Raw genomic sequence first — 23657 nt, 5'->3', positions numbered from 1 at the left:
TATATAGCAATGTACAACTTTATTTTGCCAGTTTACAGTATATTGGTTTGCTGGCACAATAATGGGACTAATCAGAGAAATTGACACATTTGTGATACTCATTTACATGCTTCAGTGAAGAGGCATTAGGACAAATTTATGTTAAGACACAATTACATTTTTTTTTTCAATTGTATTTTTTGCAGGTGTATAAAAAGAAAACTGAATCTGCCAAAAAGGAGTATCTGAAGCAATTGGCCGCATACCGAGCAAGTCTTGTATCCAAGGTAACGTCAAATATTTACGGCATAGATATTACCAGAGTCAAGTAAATGGTTTTCCAAAGTCTTATTATGTAACATTCTTAACAAAAAATACATTGGAGCCCATTTATTACAATCAATTTTCACTGCTAGACTGAGTCAGTTTAAAGGATATTTGTTTAAAAAGCTCAGAACTAGCCCATAAATACATGCTGAATGACTGTAAGCTCTCTCTGTATATAGCCCATGCCCAAACACCATACAGCAAATGTCCATTATAAATCAATATATTTTAAAGAATAATCCTACCCAAATTCAAAATAACAGATTGGGCCTGTTTGACACAAGTGATCATTAGCCAAACAAAGGACCATCAGGTAACTTTACATCTTAATTTCTTTAGATTTTTAATTTTCTGTACTTACTGGTTCATAGATTCCTACTTTTGCTTTATCTTTTCCCTGGGAGATCACATTGGGGAGAACCATGCAGAGTGTACAGGAGGAAGGGCAACAATGAGTTTTCCATCATTATGGTCTTACCCCCTGCAGCGCAGTGCCGCTATGCATGTCACTATACAGCAGGGACGGATCCAGACTTTTCTTTTAGGGGGGGCGGTTTTTTTATTCCTGACTCCTCCCCTACATTCATTACTCCTCCCACTTCCTGTACCAACTGTCAATTAATGCTCTAAAGAGCATAGAAAGCATTGCTAGGCTGCACATGTACTTCTTATGTAGCACACATACACACACTGGGCACATGTAACTACTAACACACCGATGGGCGGCACACACTGCCCAAGGTGGGGGTGACGGCATGTGATGATGGCAGATGGGGCCACAGGGACACGGAGGATGGGGAGGGATGTTAGTGCAGCCACACACCATCACCTGGCAGCAGCCCCCACCTCATGTAAGTGGGCGTGGCTATGACAGTTAGGGGGGGGGCGTTCGCCCCGTTCGCCCCCCCCCCCTGGATCTGGCCCTGCTATACAGTGGGTACAGGTCCCTGGTGACACACTTCACCTTGCCACAAATCATCACCACGTCCCCATCTTGTCCATTTTACTTGGGATGTGGGTGGGATATTTGAGGGCAAACTGTTATTTTAGGAGTCGTGAAGGACTTTCCAAAATTTGACAGTCTCCTAGACATTCTGGGAAAGTATACAAGCATAAGTTTTCCCTCACATGAGAAGAGGGGTAGAATATGCAGTTGCCGAGCCGGCTTCCCCTCCAGGCCTGATAGTGACCAGCCTGTTTGTCCACCATTGTCTACGTATTGATTCTTTGACATGCAGATTATGATTCAAAATTATTTGAATAAAAAAAACATTTTTACTTAGACACATAAAAGTAACGTGATTATGTACCAGATAAATAGTTTAAACCAGGAGAAGACTTTAAAGTAAATAAAAACTGTAGTACAACATTTAATCTGTACATTACTTCCCGCACATATTTGCCATAATCAGTAGCACAGTGGTTAACATTGCTGTCTCACCACATTGGGGTTAATGGCTTGACTCTATCTGTGTGGACTTTGTATGTTCTCCCAGGTTTTGTGTAGCTTTCTACCATATACCTCTCATACTTCAAAATCATACAGGAAGCTTAATGTATTGCTGACTAAAATGGGTGCTACTCAGGTCTGTGTGCATCCATGTGTTAATTTAGCCTTTAAACACCAATGTGTCAGCTTCTGATGTGAATGACAAATATTGTCTGTACAGCTCTGCGGAAGATGTTGGCATGATATAAGTTAATGATAACTAAAGTATGAACAGCATACTGCAAATGATGGTTTTCATATAAATATAGATACGAATGTCAATAAATAATAACTTCTTCCCAGATCCACCATTGGCTCCATTTGTAGCTCAAGGTTACCATGACTTAGCTACACCATAAACTAATTACATTCTTTGTTTGGGTTATAATTTACATACTATGATCTTATCTTGATATGTGTCCAGAATACTTTTCTTGGGACAAATTCTGCAGGGTTCTGGTATATGTCATGCATGTTTGTACAGTTCATCACCTAAAATCTAATCTTTAGGCCAGAAGAATAAGTAAACCCCTTCCGCGCCTCATCTATGCTAACCGGTTTATTTACAAGGAATTGTTCACTTTAAGATTTTGGATTTCTTATTGATTGTGCATGAAACACAATGTAAGCTATCCAACCATTTGATGCTGGGGTTTAGAAAGCAAAGTGATTCAAGAGCTAAAAGTGAATTCTTTGTTATAGTTTACTGGAGAACATATTTCAAAATGTGTGATAGGTCAACTGCAGTGTTGATTTTGTCGACGAAAATTTTGACAAACTATTTATCGACTACAGTTTATTTCAGGACTAAAATGAGACTAAAATGAAAACTGAGAAACACTGACTAAATCTTAACTAAGACAAAGCAAAAATAAAGCGGCTAAAAGAAAAACTAAATTTTAAATTCTTGTCAAAATTACTTAGGGTTTTACATTTTTAAAGAACAATTATGTGTTCTAGATATTTACAGAAAATATATATGACCTGCTGTGAAGGAAATAGGATTGTGTATTGCACTTGTTTGTTCTAACAAACTTAAGGCATTCTTTTGTATATAATATATGGGATCACTATGGTAAGTCAGGCTCAGTATGTAACACATTCTCAGCCTACTGAGTTCAGTTTACTAAACACATACTGCATTTAAAGGTATGCAGACTTCTCAAAATCCATTATAGTATCATTAATCTGTTTGCAATAGTTATGACTAAAATATTGACTAAAATTACACTAAAATGAAACCTGAGATCCACTGATTAACTCTTGACTAAAACAAAGGAAAAGAAAAAGACTAAAATGTGACTTTAAAACAACTACAATTCTAAATAAGCGACTAAGACTAAACCTAAATTGAAAATCCTTGTCAAAATTAACACTGGTCAACTGTCATACTGACAGTACTGCACTGTTTGATTCTTTTAATGATAGCTATTTTCCATCTAGCTATATAGAATGGTTGTCCATAACACGCAGGGACGTTTGGCTACATTTTACAATAAATCTGAAACCTAATGTCACTTTGAAAACTACGCCACCTCTTCTACAAAGTCTTTTTTTTTCCTACAGTTTGCCATTAACTCTCTTTATCAATCAATTCTAATTAATTAATAAGGACAGCACAGAGAGGAAAGACACAAGAAAAGTACTTGTACATGCAGTCACTGTATGAAATTATTACATTGCTCTTATTTATACACTGTTGTGTTCACATTCTATGGACCCAATAAAGACATGAAAGTGACTTTGAGAACCTTTGTGGTGTGATATTTTGCACATAAAATTTGCTGAAGTAGCTATGCCCATAGACACTCATTTCTACTTGTGGGCCATACTTGCTGACTTTGCTGCCCCCTCATTCTGGAGTAAGCAGCCCATTTGGCGCATAGGGGGCATGGTGACCGCAAAAGTGGGCTGTGCAGGGGGTGTGGTGGCACAATTGCATCATCGTGGCTCTGCCCCACCAGCTATAGAGTTCCAAGAAAACAGGGATTGTATTTGGGGGGAACGGGACTACGATGATGCAATTCAGCATGAATAACATCATCGTGTCCCCTCAGACAAGCAAGTCTGTTGTGGGCCATATTTCTACCATCTGTTATACAGATGTGTCCTCACACATTTTTGCTGAAAAGGGCTGCATGGCCCGACAGCAACTTTGCAGTCCTTTACTCTGCTAAAGTTTGCGGGGGCTTGCAAATGCATGCACCCGCAAACACCACCGAGGAAACCACACTAAACCGCAGGTAGCAGGAGCTGGAGCCTCCCTATGTCTTCCAAGTATAGGGGATATAAACTAAACCTTGAAGAGAGATAAAGTGGAGTGTGATAGAGTAACAGCCAATCAGCTCCTAACTGCCATGTTACAAGCTGTGTTTGCAAAAATTACAGGTGCTCATTGGTTGGTAGTTTATTTCTCTCCCCTTTATCACTCTCCAATGCTTTGTACATCTCCCCCATAGTGAAGTATTTTTGTTAGTAAAGATTGGCTGCTGAACATGAGCAGTGAAATATAATGTAGACACTCTTCTACCACCAGTATTTCCAGCTTTCACACTTACCAATTTCGATAAGAAGATATGCAGACCACGTGGGTCAGACAAGTTTTTAATTGAATGGTGCAGTATTAAAAATTCTATACAGTCACTAGTAGAACAGTTTTTATAAATGCTCCCTCTACAGCATAATAATGGATATTCACTTTATAAATTGACCAAGTCAAAACATCAAACAAATTAATTAATTTCATTTGTAATGTGCCATTTGCCCCTTGAGGGATTGGATAAAGATCAATCAAAATTCCAGCCACTGAACATGTAATTTATCATACTAATGATCTTTCACTAACCAATACTAGCACTTGCATTAAGTAAACATCAAAGACATCTGTGGTCATAGCATAAATCAATTCACTTAAATTGTAATATCATGTGTTAATTTAACTTGATTTATATTTAAATATTGTCACAGCTTAAGAAGGTTTTTAAAACTATCAATATCTCATTGTAAAACACTTTTTTTATTCAAATAACACATAAGAAAAGATTGATACTATACAAGGCACATAATGAAGCTCAGATGACCAGTCACCTGCAAATCTTCTCTTGCCATCATCCTTGGGTTACATGGGCATGATGAAAGACGAGAAAAGGGGACAATTAGTGAAAGTCACCAGTCTTAATGTTTTGGGCAGCAAAGCAAGGCATAAAACAGTTTTAATGCTTCTTTAGAGCCACTTTAATGGAAATGTAAGTCATCTTAACACACCTTGCACTGTGCTGTAAGCTACCTTTTCCTGAAAAATATGGTTCAGATCTCAGAATTACTTGTCGTTCTTATACTTGCTCATCCTTTTAGACTGGTAAAATGGTATCAGCAGTAAAATAAGAATTAATACAGTATAAGGTAATCCTATTAAATAGAAATGTTCCATTTAATTATAACGCTATTGTTCATATTTGAGTTCAGTTATAATATGTGCAAATTAGTTTATAATGTTCCTCTTAGATGTTTCTGATTTTGCAATACTTATATGTTCAGCCGGATATTTATTTAAACATATCTGAAGCAGGAATCAGTTTGAAATGCCGGCAGTTGGGATGCCGGTGGTCATTATACCGATGCCGGTATCCCAGTCGCGGCAATCCCGACATCAGTGAGTTGACCTCGGCATCCCAATCATGGTAATCCCTCCACTGCCACCCAACCCTAACCCTCCCTGCTCGCAGTCTAACCCTAACCTCCCCTATTGGGGCCTAATCCTAACCTCCCCCTAGTGGTGCCTAAACCTAACCCCCCTTCCCGCAGCCTAAAGCTAACCCTCCCCCTTAGTGCCTACCCTAACCACAGTGGTGTCTAACCCTAACCCCCACTCCCTCTGCAGCCTAACCCTAACATCCACCACCATGCAACCTAACCCTAACCGCCCCAGAGTGTCCCTAAACCTACCCCGTACCCCCTCATCTAAACCTAAGCCAGCCATAAATACTTACCTTCGGGATCCTGTCTGTCAGTATTCCATCGTTGGGATCCTGAATCTTTCGAGATGCCGTCGTCAGTGTTCTGACAGGTGTTGGGTTTCCGGTGTCAGTATTATGGCTGCCGGTATCCTGAACGTATATCCTGAAGTGTTTTAATGCTCCTATAGTGGTCCTTTGGTAATTTCAATATAATTCTAAAATAAAAGTTACCAAGGTTTTTTAATGTTTCGTATTTTAGAACATTGAGGTACAAGTATAGAAAAATAGGCAATGCTTCATTTCCCATACCATAGCTCTAGCTGCTGTCATAATTATTCCCATATAGTGTTAACCATTTATTTTCTTAAATAAGAAAAAAAGACATCAAATATACAAAATCACATGCATGAATTTCATGAATTCCAATGCATTGAATACTTAGCCACCAAGGCTAGAGATCAGCTAGCATAGTGTATTGATTAACCTTAAGACATTCAATCATATATTTTTTTGTATAAAGGGGGGAAAAAAGGGGGGGGGGAAGGGGAGCTGGGAAAATGGGGCCACCATGAAAGACCAGATTACCTTGCCAAACTTTTTTTTTGTTCCAGCATAATTTAAGAATACCTTCACATATACCAGCTGGGGTCACCAGTAAACTAATGGGCCCTCGAGAATATGAACCCTATAAGGGGTTATCCTTAGAAATAACCAAGGCTGTGCTACACACTATAGTACATCAGATTTTAGAGAGAGAGCAATTATAAATAAACCAAGGTTCCCAGATTGTAGCAGACCTAACCGATCTATCGTGCAATGATGCAGTGATATACTCCATAGTACAGATAAACCAAATTTCTGCCATTACCATGCTTAGCGGTAGAGGTTCGAGGTTTTTCCAACATTTAGCCACTGTACATCTAGCTGCGTTAAGAACATGATGAATAAGCTTATTAGCATTTTCATTAAGACCAGCACTAGGAAAACTCAGTAACGCAGACCAGGGGCTGAGTGAAATTAAGATATAAAAATATTTCCTAGAAGTATCTCAACTTGACTCCAAAATATACTCATTTTGGGAGATTTTCACCAAATACAGTTTGAGTATCCCTTATCCAATGCTTGGGACCAGAAGTATTTTGGATATCATATTTTTCCGTATTTTGGAATAATTGCATTCAATAATGAGTTATCATGGTGATGGGACCCAAGTCTAAGCACAGAATGCATTTATGTTTCATATACACCTTATACACACAGCCTGAAGGTAATTTTAGCCAATATTTTTAATAACTTTGTGCATTAAACAAAGTGTGTGTACATTCACACAATTCATTTATGTTTCATATACACCTTATACACACAGCCTGAAGGTCTTATAATACAATATTTTTAATAACTTTGTGTATTAAACAAAGTTTGTGTACATTGAGCCATCGGAAAACAAAGGTTTCACTATCTCACGCTCACTCAAAAAATTCCGTATTTCGGAGTATTCCGTATTTCGGAATATTTGGATATGGGATACTCAACCTGTATGTATAAAGTCACCGATTTGCCCACATATCCTCCAACACATAGGGGAGGATGCGTGGGAGATCTTGTTTAGCCATAAAGGAACCAGATGCCATCTAGTGTAAAGTTTATATAAATTCTCTTTAATTGAAGAGGAGATAGACGCTAGTGCTACATTCTGCCAAATTAGCTTCCACGCATCCTCCTGCGATCTCCTCCTATTCCCATATAGTGGAGATCTAAATCTCCTACTCATGATAATGAGACTTTGATGTATAGAAAAACTCAACCAATGGGTTCATGAAATAAAATTATTTTATTGAATGAAATGATAAAAGCAGATATGTCTGGGGTGTTAATTTCTTCACTCTCAGAAACCAACAGTGTACAGTGATCCGTAGTAGGTTGTATATAGGGTATATATATATATATATATATATATAAGACACTAGAAATCCATATTTTAAACAACATGGGCAATACAAAATAAAAGGAATTTCTTATTTGAAAGAAAGTGATTGTGTCTCTTCAATGCATTTCTTGATGCAACAGACCACTAATTCATATGAGTAAGAGATAAGGAGCTAAGGGGTCTATTTACTAAGCCTTGGATGGAGATAAAGTTGCTGGAGATAAAGTACCAGCCAATCGGCTCCTAACTGCTATGCCACAGGCTGTGTTTCAAAAATGACAGTTAGAAGCCGATTGGCTGGTACTTTATCTCCAGTAACTTTATCTCCATCCAAGGCTTAGTAAATAGACCCCTAAATGTAATAGCCTGCGAGAAGCAGGAAGTGCAGGATTTTGTGCGAGTCTGGCCAGATTTTTAAAGCAGCAATCATTTACATGGCAAAACCAACCTGGTTATGCTGTGTAAAGGATTTCACTTTACAAATCTGGCCAGACTTGCACAAAATCCCACACTTCCTGCTTCTCATAGCCTATTACATTTAGCCTCAGATCTACACTATATGTAAAGGTTGGTATGGCTGGTAGCCTACAGTATGTCTGGAGAATGGGGGTATACAGAAGATTAGCCTATGTCCGGGAGCAAAGGAGTTGGGTTGGTGAGTATTGGTGGTTGTCACATGCGCCCTTCCCTGAGCTTGCATACGCCTGTTAAATCACCTCTTAGTAAATGTACCCATTTAAATATATATATATATATATATATATACTGAGAACATAGTACATATTTACTTTATTATATATTATCAGAGCTAACCCTGACACTGAACAGCATCTTCTCTTTATATGGTCCGTTATACTTTTTTATCATTATACAGTGAGTAATATTTATACCATCTGATTTATACCTCTAACCTTGTGTGCTACCATGTATATTCTTCACACAAACAAACAACAATATATTCATTCCATTATATGTCACCTTCTTTGCTAGGCCATCTCCATTGTGATGCCAGTTTTGACTTGCATTCTAAGCAAGCAATGTAAAGGGGGAGTAGAGCTGTATATTTTCCTATAACACATTACAGTTTTAATGTCATTGATTTGACAAAAATATATATTTTTACTCCAGTCTACGTCTTACTTGGATATTAAAGGTCAGGAGAAATAAATGCTGATTTCATGTGTTTTTATAATTTCCCATATTATCTATTCTAAAGCAAATAGCTCCTAGATATGGCTTCTTTTATGATCACCGTTTCCTCGGTTTAAATACAAGATGACATGTAGCAAAAATAAAATATCCCTGACAGCTTTTTGCAAATAGTCTTTGGTTGTAAAAACAATGTTCCCTTTTCTCAATCCAGAGCAGAGACCAAAAAATTCTGTAAATAGTATGCTATTATACATATGTTATTATGTTTCTTATTTTAGTTATTATTGACTTGCTAGCAAAATCTAGAACAAATAGTTAAAAAAGATAAACACACTATACAATTAGCATTAGGAATGTCTGATAAGTAAATCTGGCTGGAACATACTATCTGGTTGAAACATACACTGAACTACAGCCCGTTGTGCATATTATTAATTACATGTTTTGTTTTGTTTTTGGGTAAAAAAAGAGCTACAATGATCCTATTGATGTTAAAACATCTCAACCTTCTCAAATGATGAATTCAAAGCCTCCAGTGTTCCATGGACCCACACAGGCACACTCTACATTGTATCTCAGCTCCCCTTACCACCAACAGTCAACAATGAATCCACATTTATCTGCCATGCATCCCGGTATCAACAGGAACATAGCTCCAAAACCCAACAACCAAATGCCAGTGACTGTTTCTCTAGCAAGCATGGCTGTATCTCCACCTCCATCTCTTCAGATGAGTCCACCTCTCCACCAGCACATGCATATGCAGCAACACCAGCCAATGTCCATGCAGCAGTCCATTGGAAATCAGCTACAGATACAGAGCCAGACAGCTTTGCATTCACCAGCAATGCAGCAGGTTGGTATATTTTCCTTGCATGATGATTTGTAAAAAAGAAAAAATTACTTCATATAGTAGTTAATGTGTCAAACAGTGAAAAGAGTGGAGAAGTTGGCTATATCTAGCAAGTCAGTCATCTGGGATGTACCATTTACATGATAAATATGACAGTTACAATGTGTTTCTAATTTCACTTAGAAACATAGAATGTGATGGCAGATAAGAACCACTTGGCCCATCTAGTCTGCCTTTTTTTCTCATATTTTTACCTCTAACCTTATTTGATCCTTGTTTCTTTGTAAGGATTTCTTTATGTCTATCCCAAGCATGTTTAAATTGCTCTACTGTTTTAGCATCTACCACCTCTGATGGGAGGCTGTTCCACTTGTCCACTACTCTTTCTGTGAAGTAATTTTTCCTTAAATTTCCCCTGAACCTACCTCCCTCCAGTTTCAGTGCATGTCATTGTGTTCCAATAATTCTCTTAATTTGAAGAATGTTTCCCTCCTGCACCTTGTTAAAACCCTTGATATATTTGAAAGTTTCTATCATGTCCCCCCTTTCCCTTCTCTGCTCCAAACTATACATATTTAGGTTTTTTTTTTAGTCTTTCTGGGTATGTTTTGTAATGTAGACCATGCACCATTTTAGTTGCCCTTCTTTGTACAGTCTATAATGTATTAATATCCTTCTGAAGATATGGCCTCCATACTTTCCACTATACTATCATAATTCATTTAGGGGCGTATATGTATCAAACCTTTGAGAGAGATAAAATGGAAAAGTAGTTGCTGACCAACCATGTTATTGAGAGAAATCGGGAAATGTATTCATTCTGTTAAACTCTACTGTACCTTGCATGACTACTCTTTCCAAACTCTGAGATCGTGTACAGGTCACAAAGTGAAATTTGTGTGCTCTGCTCTTAGGTCAAATGGACAGAGATTCCTTTGTTGTTGAATAGTGGCTAAGGAGATGCAAGCGTACTTACTCAGCAATGTGGCTAAGCGAGATATACAGATGCGCTTGCACCATCAGTCTGAAGTTTTTATACTTTGAACTATGTTTGATTACTCTGTTTTCTGAATTTATTTCAGAAAAAAAAATGATCTGAAAGCTTAGATATAAGATTTCCTATGAATACTGTGTAAGTTATAAAACCCATAACATTTTGAAAAATGTTGTGCAGTGACATTTGCTTTCTTATTGATAACTATCTTTATTCGCTGTGCCAGCAGCTTGTTTTTCTGAATCTAACATATAGAGCTGAAATCACATTCTAAGTGTGAAATGTACAAATATTTCTCTCTAGAAAACAATTTCCGTTATATGATATTCATTTCCTTCCTGAATTGTATATTTGTCCCTGGGATGTGCGCAGTGTAGAAGCAGTAAAATAAATGAGTAGGAAATTCTAAAGATGCATAAAGGATAATGATGAAAACCATACAATTCTACAAATTATAGTTTATACCTGTGAATCAGCAATTCGTTCTGACTCACGGAAATGGGGAATTGTTGACGTTCTCTCCGTTTTCAAAACTCAAGTGTTTGTGAGGAGTGAAAATTGCTCTGTTCACTTTTGCAAAGCAATGACCGCCTCTAAAAATGCAAACTATAAGACCCCATAAAATCTTGCTTTTTAGCCCAGGATCCCAAAACTAAAAGCATCATTTGCACATTGTCTCTAATCATGACGTTAGACAGTGAGGCAGGCCCAGGTAAGGTAAGTGTGGCCTAATGTAAGGGGGAGTGGATACGCCTCCTCACAAAAATAATGTGATTAAAAATAGTAATTAAGGTGCCGCGAAGCCAGGTGCAGATCAGGAGGGGGGCGCGATCAGTGCAGTTGCTAAGCCCCTCCCCCCGCACAGACAGAGGAGGATGCTGCTGCTGCTTGGCAGCCTCGCTACACTAACTGCAGGCAAGGCTGACAGGTAAGGGGCGGTGAGTGGGCGAGTGGCGGACTCAGGTCCCCCCAGGCACCTCCATCAGGCCCTGGCCTGGGTAATTAGTAAACATGCCCCCCCCCCCCCCTTCCCGGCACCACTGTTTCTAATTTTCAAAGGATGCAGAAAAATAGAAAAGCAATTCCTCTTGTGGCGCTGCAAAATGGATCAGCGATGGGTGGTACAAAAATAGGTCACCAACCTATACAACAATATGCAATGGAAAAAGTACAACCTCACTTTCTGCGCTCCAAATGTCCCCTTGATCGAATGGTTCCTCACCAAAATAATGGTATTACATGAAAAAGAAAAACATAAAACACAACATAGTGTAATATTGTCTATGTGAAATAGTTCTTTCCACTGTGTAGGGGGAAAGAATAGGTGATGTAGAATTGCCCCGAAAGGATTCAAACGTCCACCTTCTTATAGGATCACCCAAAGTGATGTCATGCCAACGGAACAAGGAATTCGTACATGTATGCTTACTTGTATAAGCGTAGTAGAAAACAGAAAGGTTTCTTTATTGCAAGTGCTGTCTTTTTTCTTCAATATAATAAGGATGAATATCACTCGTATGGTGCATGAGATGAATTAAAAAGGGAGCCAATTAGGGCAAAATAAACCCCTTTATTATAAATAAAATACAAATAGACGACCAGCCATACCATATAAGGAAACTGAGAAGGAAATCAGCGGACACAATATGACCCGGGTATCAATATGTCATAAGTTCCCCTCTATGGATATGACAGGTTAGGACATCAATATGGCACTGTATCAACGCGTTTCGACGCTCGGCGGCGTCTTTATCAAGATTTAACAGTGTATATAACTATAAAAAATATAAATAAATAATAATATCAATCCAATATATAAAATCTCAATCCAATTATGAATTAAAAAACATCTAAACATAGATATCAAATCATATAACATACCACTGATATGCAGACTCTCCTGTATGGTCATCTGGATAATGAGGTCTCTAATCTGACCTTCCTTAAATAGCATGGGCCCTGTTTCCATCACTTTCTATCCATACATCAGGTTGTAGAATGGTGGCTCTTCATCCTCTTTTCCATAATTATTACATCATTTGCATTGAAATAATTATATAAAAAAAATTATTAGATTTCCTTTCTTTGCTAAGTAGTTTTGGTGACAGTTTGTTATGTTTTAATATTATGTTAAATTTTGCTGAGATGAACTGTTCTTTTTTCTATCACATGTTCCGTCAACTGCATTAAACTTGCACATTTAGCAGAATTTGCACATGTAATATGGTGCGAGAATATGCAAACTCGCATGTTTCTCACATCCAGAGGCAGCCACACAGCCAGATGCACAAGATATATCGGCCATCAGCTGTGCTGCACAGCCAACTTGATATGTCTGTGAATGACATCATTCACAGACTTACTACACACCTGCCAATTGGCTCATGAAATATCGACCAGTCGAACGAACAGATGATTTATTGGCCATTTTGTACCCAACTTAATTCCAACCCAGAACTTTCCTCCCGCAGCATTTTTTAACTTGCAACCTGGAAATTAATGTTCATGTACCTTTATGGGGGCATGCAACACAGTAGCCTAGACACCATCTCTCTGCTGCTGTATAACATTATGTGTTTCTTTAATAAGCACTTTATAGAGACAATGAGAATAGATTTAACTGGAAGTCCAGATCTTTGTATTTAAAAGAACAGCTCCTGACCAAGTACAAAAGGCATTCGGAACTTCGCAAATCACATCTGGAAGTTTGTCAACCATCAAACAGATATCAAGCATGAAGACTGATGGGAAACATGAACACAAACATTTTCAGCCCAGATTTTAGATCATACAAACGTTAAGCAGATTCCTGACAAATCAGTATCATAGTTCAAGTACAAATTCCATGAGAATTGTATACATTATTGTTTAATCTGTTATTTTATGTCTCTAAGAGAGACATAAGAGATCAGGACATTTAATAATTCTACTGGACATTTAATAATTCTTCTGTGAATTTGCAGTTGTATCCAAATAGAAGAGACTGAAAATTTGCAAAGAGCAAATACAAATCTTTCAGGTCATACCTCTTACAAAATGCATAATTTTACACGTACAATGTATTTGCAGTTATTTTTCCTGCTACAATTATTACTTATTACTACTACCACCATGGTAAAGGAAAGATACATTTAACCACATACATAACCACCATGGTGTCCAATCCAACCACTTAGGTTTGCCTAGTACCGTAGCACTGGGTTTAGAAGTAAGGGATATGTACAGTATGGATGTGTTTGGCATCCCAGCAGACATACAGACTGTATGTCGGCGGACATATGACCGATGCTGGAACACAGACCGCTGGGATGTCGAAGGTGAGTATTAGGGTTAAGGTTAGGCACTAGGGGGGTGGTTAGCAGTAGAGATGTGCACCGGAAATTTTTCGAGTTTTGTGTTTTGGTTTTGGGTTCGGTTCCGTGGCCGTGTTTTGGGTTCGAACGCGTTTTGGCAAAACCTCACCAAATTTTTTTTATCAGATTCGGGTGTGTTTTGGATTCGTGTGTTTTTTTCAAAAAACCCTAAAAAACAGCTTAAATCATAGAATTTGGGGGTCATTTTGATCCCAAAGTATTATTAACCTCAATAACCATAATTTCCACTCATTTTCAGTCTATTCTGAACACCTCACACCTCACAATATTATTTTTAGTCCTAAAATTTGCACCGAGGTCGCTGGATGACTAAGCTCAGCGACCCAAGTGGCCGACACAAACACCTGGCCCATCTAGGAGTGGCACTGCAGTGTCACGCAGGATGGCCCTTCCAAAAAACACTCCCCAAACAGCACATGACGCAAAGAAAAAAAGAGGCGCAATGAGGTAGCTGTGTGACTAAGCTCAGCGACCCAAGTGGCCGACACAAACACCTGGCCCATCTAGGAGTGGCACTGCAGTGTCACGCAGGATGGCCCTTCCAAAAAACACTCCCCAAACAGCACATGACGCAAAGAAAAAAAGAGGCGCAATGAGGTAGCTGTGTGAGTAAGCTAAGCGACCCTAGTGGCTGACACAAACACCTGGCACATCTAGGAGTGGCACTGCAGTGTCAGGCCGGATGGCCCTTCCAAAAAATACTCCCCAAACAGCACATGACGCAAAGAAGAAAAAAAAGAGGCGCAATGAGGTAGCTGTGTGACTAAGATAAGTGACCCTAGTGGCCGACACAAACACCTGGCCCATCTAGGAGTGGCACTGCAGTGTCACGCAGGATGGCCCTTCCAAAAAACACTCCCCAAACAGCACATGACGCAAAGAAAAATGAAAGAAAAAAGAGGTGCAAGATGGAATTGTCCTTGGGCCCTCCCACCCACCCTTATGTTGTATAAACAGGACATGCACACTTTAACCAACCCATCATTTCAGTGACAGGGTCTGCCACACGACTGTGACTGAAATGACGGGTTGGTTTGGACCCCCACCAAAAAAGAAGCAATTAATCTCTCCTTGCACAAACTGGCTCTACAGAGGCAAGATGTCCACCTCATCATCATCCTCCGATTCATCACCGTGTACATCCCCCTCCTCACAGATTATCAATTCGTCCCCACTGGAATCCACCATCACAGCTCCTTGTGTACTTTGTGGAGGCAATTGCTGCTGGTGAATGTCTCCATGGAGGAATTGATTATAATTCATTTTAATGAACATCATCTTCTCCACATTTTCTGGAAGTAACCTCGTACGCCGATTGCTGACAAGGTGAGCGGCGGCACTAAACACTCTTTCGGAGTACACACTTGTGGGAGGGCAACTTAGGTAGAATAAAGCCAGTTTGTGCAAGGGCCTCCAAATTGCCTCTTTTTCCTGCCAGTATACGTACGGACTGTCTGACGTGCCTACTTGGATGCGGTCACTCATATAATCCTCCACCATTCTTTCAATGGTGAGAGAATCATATGCAGTGACAGTAGACGACATGTCCGTAATCGTTGTCAGGTCCTTCAGTCCGGACCAGATGTCAGCATCAGCAGTCGCTCCAGACTGCCCTGCATCACCGCCAGCGGGTGGGCTCGGAATTCTGAGCCTTTTCCTCGCACCCCCAGTTGCGGGAGAATGTGAAGGAGGAGATGTTGACAGGTCGCGTTCCGCTTGACTTGACAATTTTCTCACCAGCAGTTCTTTGAACCCCTGCAGACTTGTGTCTGCCGGAAAGAGAGATACAACGTAGGTTTTAAATCTAGGATCGAGCACGGTGGCCAAAATGTAGTGCTCTGATTTCAACAGATTGACCACCCGTGAATTCTTGTTAAGCGAATTAAGGCTCCATCCACAAGTCCCACATGCCTAGCGGAATCGCTCAGTGTTAGCTCCTCCTTCAATGTCTCCAGCTTCTTCTGCAAAAGCCTGATGAGGGGAATGACCTGACTCAGGCTGGCAGTGTCTGAACTGACTTCACGTGTGGCAAGTTCAAAAGGTTGCAGAACCTTGCACAACGTTGAAATCATTCTCCACTGCGCTTGAGACAGGTGCATTCCACCTCCTATATCGTGGTCAGTTGTATAGGCTTGAATGGCCTTTTGCTGCTCCTCCAACCTCTGAAGCATATAGAGGGTTGAATTCCACCTCGTTACCACTTCTTGCTTCAGATGATGGCAGGGCAGATTCAGGCGTTTTTGGTGTTGCTCCAGTCTTCTGTACATGGTGCCTGTATGCCGAAAGTGTCCCGCAATTCTTCTGGCCACCGACAGCATCTCTTGCACGCCCCTCTCGTTTTTTAAATAATTCTGCACCACCAAATTCAAGGTATGTGCAAAACATGGGACGTGCTGGAATTTGCCCATATTTAATGCACACACAATATTGCTGGCGTTGTCCGATGCCACAAATCCACAGGAGAGTCCAATTGGGGTAATCCATTCTGCGATGATCTTCCTCAGTTGCCGTAAGAGGTTTTCAGCTGTGTGCGTATTCTGGAAAGCGGTGATACAAAGCGTAGCCTGCCTAGGAAAGAGTTGGCGTTTGCGAGATGCTGCTACTGGTGCTGCCGCTGCTGTTCTTGCGGCGGGAGTCAATACATCTACCCAGTGGGCTGTCACAGTCATATAGTCCTGAGTCTGCCCTGCTCCACATGTCCGTGGTTAAGTGGACATTGGGTACAACTGCATTTTTTAGGACACTGGTGAGTCTTTTTCTGAGGTCTGTGTACATTTTCGGTATCGCCTGCCTAGAGAAATGGAACCTAGATGGTATTTGGTACCGGGGACACAGTACCTCAATCAAGTCTATAGTTGGCTCTGCAGTAATGATGGATACCGGAACCACGTTTCTCACCGCCCAGGATGCCAAGGCCTCAGTTATCCGCTTTGCAGCAGGATGACTGCTGTGATATTTCATCTTCCTCGCAAAGGACTGTTGGACAGTCAATTGCTTGGTGGAAGTAGTAAAAGTTGTCTTACGACTTACCCTCTGGGATGACCATCGACTCCCAGCAGCAACAACAGCAGCGCCAGCAGCAGTAGGCGTTACACGCAAGGATGCATCGGAGGAATCCCAGGCAGGAGAGGACTCGTCAGAATTGCCAGTGACATGGCCTGCAGGACTATTGGCATTCCTAGGGAAGGAGGAAATTGACACTGAGGGAGTTGGTGGGGTGGTTTGCGTGAGCTTGGTTACAAGAGGAAGGGATTTACTGGTCAGTGGACTGCTTCCGCTGTCGCCCAAAGTTTTTGAACTTGTCACTGACTTATGATGAATGCGCTGCAGGTGACGTATAAGGGAGGATGTTCCGAGGTGGTTAACGTCCTTACCCCTACTTATTACAGCTTGACAAAGGCAACACATGGCTTGACACCTGTTGTCCGCATTTCTGTTGAAATACTTCCACACCGAAGAGCTGATTTTTTTGGTATTTTCACCAGGCATGTCAATGGCCATATTCCTCCCACGGACAACAGGTGTCTCCCCGGGTGCCTGACTTAAACAAACCACCTCACCATCAGAATCCTCCTTGTCAATTTCCTCCCCAGCGCCAGCAACACCCATATCCTCCTCATCCTGGTGTACTTCAACACTGACATCTTCAATCTGACTATCGGGAACTGGACTGCGGGTGCTCCTTCCAGCACTTGCAGGGGGTGTGCAAATGGTGGAAGGCGCATGCTCTTCACGTCCAGTGTTGGGAAGGTCAGGCATCGCAACCGACACAATTGGACTCTCCTTGTGGATTTGTGATTTCGAAGAACGCACAGTTCTTTGCTGTGCTTTTGCCAGCTTAAGTCTTTTCATTTTTCTAGCGAGAGGCTGAGTGCTTCCATCCTCATGTGAAGCTGAACCACTAGCCATGAACATAGGCCAGGGCCTCAGCCGTTCCTTGCCACTCCGTGTGGTAAATGGCATATTGGCAAGTTTACGCTTCTCCTCCGACGATTTTATTTTAGATTTTTGAGTCCTTTTTTTACTGATATTTTGTGTTTTGGATTTTACATGCTCTGTACTATGACATTGGGCATCGGCCTTGGCAGACGACGTTGATGGAATTTCATCGTCTCGGCCATGACTAGTGGCAGCAGCTTCAGCACAAGGTGGAAGTGGATCTTGATCTTTCCCTATTTTTGGAACCTCAACATTTTTGTTCTCCATATTTTAATAGGCACAACTAAAAGGCACCTCAGGTAAACAATGGAGATGGATGGATACTAGTATACTTATGGATGACGAGTGACTGACGACACAGAGGTAGCTACAGCCGTGGACTACCGTACTGCGTCTGCTAGTATAGAGATGATAATGATATAAAAAATATATATATCACTACTGCAGGTATATATAATATAATGACGGACCTGCTGGACACTGTCAGCAGACTCCTAAACTACTAGTATGAAGAAGATAGAAAAAAAAACCCCACCACAGGTAGGTATACAATTATGGACGAGCACTGACGACACAGAGGTAGCTACAGCCGTGGACTACCGTACTGCGTCTGCTAGTATAGAGATGATAATGATATAAAATATATATATATATATATCACTACTGCAGGTATATATAATATAATGACGGACCTGCTGGACACTGTCAGCAGACTCCTAAACTACTAGTATGAAGAAGATAGAAAAAAAAACACCACCACAGGTAGGTATACAATTATGGACGAGCACAGACGACACAGAGGTAGCTACAGCCGTGGACTACCGTACTGCGTCTGCTAGTATAGAGATGATAATGATATAAAAAATATATATATATCACTACTGCAGGTATATATAATATAATGACGGACCTGCTGGACACTGTCAGCAGACTCCTAAACTACTAGTATGAAGAAGATAGAAAAAAAAACCCACCACAGGTAGGTATACAATTATGGACGAGCACTGACGACACAGAGGTAGCTACAGCCGTGGACTACCGTACTGCGTCTGCTAGTATAGAGATGATAATGATATAACAAATATATATATATCACTACTGCCACGTATATATAATATAATGACGGACCTGCTGGACACTGTCAGCAGACTCCTAAACTACTAGTATGAAGAAGATAGAAAAAAAAACCCCACCACAGGTAGGTATACAATTATGGACGAGCACTGACGACACAGAGGTAGCTACAGCCGTGGACTACCGTACTGCGTCTGCTAGTATAGAGATGATAATGATATAAAAAATATATATATATCACTACTGCAGGTATATATAATATAATGACGGACCTGCTGGACACTGTCAGCAGACTCCTAAACTACTAGTATGAAGAAGATAGAAAAAAAAAACCACCACAGGTAGGTATACAATTATGGACGAGCACTGACGACACAGAGGTAGCTACAGCCGTGGACTACCGTACTGCGTCTGCTAGTATAGAGATGATAATGATATAAAAAATATATATATATCACTACTGCAGGTATATATAATATAATGACGGACCTGCTGGACACTGTCAGCAGACTCCTAAACTACTAGTTTGAAGAAGATAGAAAAAAAAACCCCACCACAGGTAGGTATACAATTATGGACGAGCACTGACGACACAGAGGTAGCTACAGCCGTGGACTACCGTACTGCGTCTGCTAGTATAGAGATGATAATGATATAAAAAATATATATATATCACTACTGCAGGTATATATAATATAATGACGGACCTACTGGACACTGTCAGCAGACTCCTAAACTACTAGTATGAAGAAGATAGAAAAAAAAACCCCACCACAGGTAGGTATACAATTATGGACGAGCACTGACGACACAGAGGTAGCTACAGCCGTGGACTACCGTACTGCGTCTGCTAGTATAGAGATGATAATGATATAAAAAATATATATATATCACTACTGCAGGTATATATAATATAATGACGGACCTGCTGGACACTGTCAGCAGACTCCTAAACTACTAGTATGAAGAAGATAGAAAAAAAAACCCCACCACAGGTAGGTATACAATTATGGACGAGCACTGACGACACAGAGGTAGCTACAGCCGTGGACTACCATACTGCGTCTGCTAGTATAGAGATGATAATGATATAAAAAATATATATATATCACTACTGCAGGTATATATAATATAATGACGGACCTGCTGGACACTGTCAGCAGACTCCTAAACTACTAGTATGAAGAAGATAGAAAAAAAAACCCCACCACAGGTAGGTATACAATTATGGACGAGCACTGACGACACAGAGGTAGCTACAGCCGTGGACTACCGTACTGCTTCTGCTAGTATAGAGATGATAATGATATAAAAAATATATATATATCACTACTGCAGGTATATATAATATAATGACAGACCTGCTGGACACTGTCAGCAGACTCCTAAACTACTAGTATGAAGAAGATAGAAAAAAAAACCACACCACAGGTAGGTATACAATTATGGACGAGCACTGACGACACAGAGGTAGCCACAGCCGTGGACTACCGTACTGCGTCTGCTAGTATAGAGATGATAATGATATAAAAAATATATATATATCACTACTGCAGGTATATATAATATAATGACGGACCTGCTGGACACTGTCAGCAGACTCCTAAACTACTTGTATAAAGAAGATAGAAAAAAAAACCCCACCACAGGTAGGTATACAATTATGGACGAGCACTGACGACACAGAGGTAGCCACAGCCGTGGACTACCGTACTGCGTCTGCTAATATAGAGATGATAAAGATGATAGAGATGAACAAAAAAAATATAACACTACTGCAGGTAAATATTTATATAATATAATGAATGACGGACCTGCTGGACACTGTCAGCAGAATGCGTTTATAGAATTTAAAAAAAAAACACCACAGGAGTGTTTAACTTTTTCAGGCAGACAATATACTGGTGGTCACTGGTCAGTCACACTGGCAGCAAAAGTGTGCACTGTACTCCTGCTATAACTGCACCCCAGTCTCCCCCACAATTCAGCTGTGTGAGCAGTGAGCACTCAGCACAGTCAGATATACATATAGATGATATTATCATGCAGCACACTGAGGCTGAGCACAGATATGGTATGTGACTGTGTATCGTTTTTTTTCAGGCAGAGAACGGATTATATTAAATAATAAATAAAACTGGTGGTGGTCAGTCACTAGTAACTATCAGCAAAACTCTGCACTCTGAGTACTCCTAATGCTCCCCAAAATTACTAAGTAATCAACTCAAGTGTCTCTATCTATTCTAACGGAGAGGACGCCAGCCACGTCCTCTCCCTATCAATCTCAATGCACGTGTGAAAATGGCGGCGACGCGCGGCTCCTTATATAGAATCCGAGTCTCGCGATAGAATACGAGCCTCGCGAGAATCCGACAGCGGGATGATGACGTTCGGGAGCGCTCGGGTTAGCCGAGCAAGGCGGGAAGATCCGAGTCTGCCTCGGACCCGTGTAAAAAGGCTGAAGTTCGGGGGGGTTCGGATTCCGAGGAACCGAACCCGCTCATCTCTAGTTAGCAGTAGGAGCCATCCCCCGAGGGTTGTCCTAACCACCACCCTCCACTGAGTAGCCCTAAGCCTCCACCCCCCCCACCCCCCAAGGGTTAGAGTAGGGGGCAGGAGAGGGGAAAAATACTTACCCCGGGGTTGGCATCCGCATTGTCGGGATGCCGTGGTAGGTCTTGTGACCGCCGGCACCCCCTCCATTTGTATTTCATACTAAACATACAGTGTGGTGGGCAAAAGGACACTGTAACTCAGATTGTGGTGAGAATTATGCCCACAGATCAGGTGACTGAAGTAAGTTATTATGGGGTTCGGTTATTGAGCTTTTATAGGGAGCATTTAAATATTTGGGGCCTGTATGAGTGCATGGTGATATGGAGAAAGGAGTTCTAGTGAGGAGATATAGCGCAAAGAACGCTTTAATTGAATAAAAGACAATTTGGGAAAGATGATACTTTTTGTCTGCTATATATCTTCGTAAGAGATCACCATTGAAAACAACCACTGTCCTTAAAATGGTCAAGAGGTATAACCATCCTCATGGTTAAGCTCTGCTCCATCTACGACAGGCACAAGAAATAATACATATTTAGTAGGTGAACGATACACCATAAGAGCAACACACTATAAGAGGAAATACATGTTCTTTATTTTTACTACAAACAATTGTTACTGTAGGCAGTGCCATATTGTTCATTTCTCTCTAGTCAATATATGTGCAGCTATTTTCAATCTTTGTCTCTTCTCAGCAATGTAAATTGGAGTCATTAATTTCTCCTCGGGCTAGAAAAATGGAAGCATACTGTAGCTCTGCCAGTTTTTTCCTCTGCCATGACCTTGACAAACCAATCTCCCCTGTTTGGGAAATACACTTGCACTAAATTTGCCTTATTATTTGACCTGAGGGTTCTGTTTTTTTTAACATATTTTTTAACAGTTTAACATTGAAATTTGTGGTAGTTAGGCTATGTGCATAATTGCTTTATAGAGGCCAACAGATGATCACCTCCAACAGAAGATCTTGTTTGTAAATGCAAAAGATCTCTGGAAAAAAATCTAATATCGAAGAATAGTCTTTGTCTCCTGTCTGTATCTCCTTTATCATCCTTCTCTGTACTTCTTCTGGTTTTTATGGGAGTTTTGTTCTTTTTATGATTTCTATCTCTGAATGTCCGCTGCAGAGTTTAGTCTCACTTTAGAAATAGATGATGATAATGATGAAGTGTACAGATATGTTCATATACACCTAGCCTCAATACACAATGTGCCACGAGACAGTCGGCAAGTTTGAACCGTGCCAAGCGATGTAGCATAGCAACTTCATCTCTAAATATGTGCCGTATTCACACTGCAGATGCAGCGAAGCACCACACAATCATTACTTGAGACGCCGGGCTGTGACTTTAACTATACAGGACTTCGTTTTAAATATGTACAGAGTCACAGATGAAGCACAGCGGACTTTGGTGTGAAAAAATGCTGCGGCCACTTCATTGTAGCACTTTGTATACAGATTCAGACTTAGGCCCTCATTCCGAGTTGTTCACTCGCTGCTATTTTTAGCAGAATTGCTAATAGGCTAAAATCCGGCAGTTCTGCGCATGCGTATGCACAGCAGGGCGCACGCGCTAAGTATTTTTACACAAAACTATGCTATTTTACTCACGGGCGAACAAAGCTTTTCAATCGCTCTGCTGATCGTAGTGTGATTGACAGGAAGTGGGTGTTTCTGGGCGGAAACTGGCTGTTTTCCGGGATTGTGCTAAAAAAACGCAGGCTTGCCAGGTAAAAACGCAGGAGTGGCTGGAGAAACGGAGGAGTGGCTGGCCGGACGCAGAGCGTGTTGGTGACGTCAAACCAGGAACTAAACGGACTGAGGTGATTGCAATCTAGGAGTAGGTCTGGAGCTACTCAGAAACTGCAAGGAAATACTTAATAGCAGAATTGCTAATCTTTCGTTAGCAATTCTGCTATGCTAAGATACACTCCCAGAGGGCGGCGGCTTTGCGTTTGCATTTTTGCTAAAAGTAGCTAGCGAGCGAACAACTCGGAATGAGGGCCTATGTGTTGCACATTAAATCAATCAGTTCA

General features: G+C 40.7%; 1 protein-coding gene across 3 annotated transcripts in view; it reads left to right on the top strand.

Moving 5' to 3' along the window:
- Window positions 1-23657, top strand: part of TOX (thymocyte selection associated high mobility group box) — a 367184-nt gene that overhangs the window by 330267 nt on the left and 13260 nt on the right. For all 3 annotated transcript variants that reach the window (XM_063923770.1, XM_063923769.1, XM_063923768.1), the window contains 2 exons: window positions 186-266; window positions 9300-9686. In XM_063923770.1, the coding sequence (XP_063779840.1) occupies window positions 186-266; window positions 9300-9686 (468 nt within the window). The remainder of the gene's footprint in view (window positions 1-185; window positions 267-9299; window positions 9687-23657) is intronic.

The sequence above is a fragment of the Pseudophryne corroboree genome, chromosome 5 (genome assembly GCF_028390025.1).
Source record: "Pseudophryne corroboree isolate aPseCor3 chromosome 5, aPseCor3.hap2, whole genome shotgun sequence".
NCBI lineage: Eukaryota > Metazoa > Chordata > Amphibia > Anura > Myobatrachidae > Pseudophryne > Pseudophryne corroboree.
Note: the sequence above shows the minus strand (reverse complement) of the source record. Positions and strands in the feature narration are given on the sequence as shown.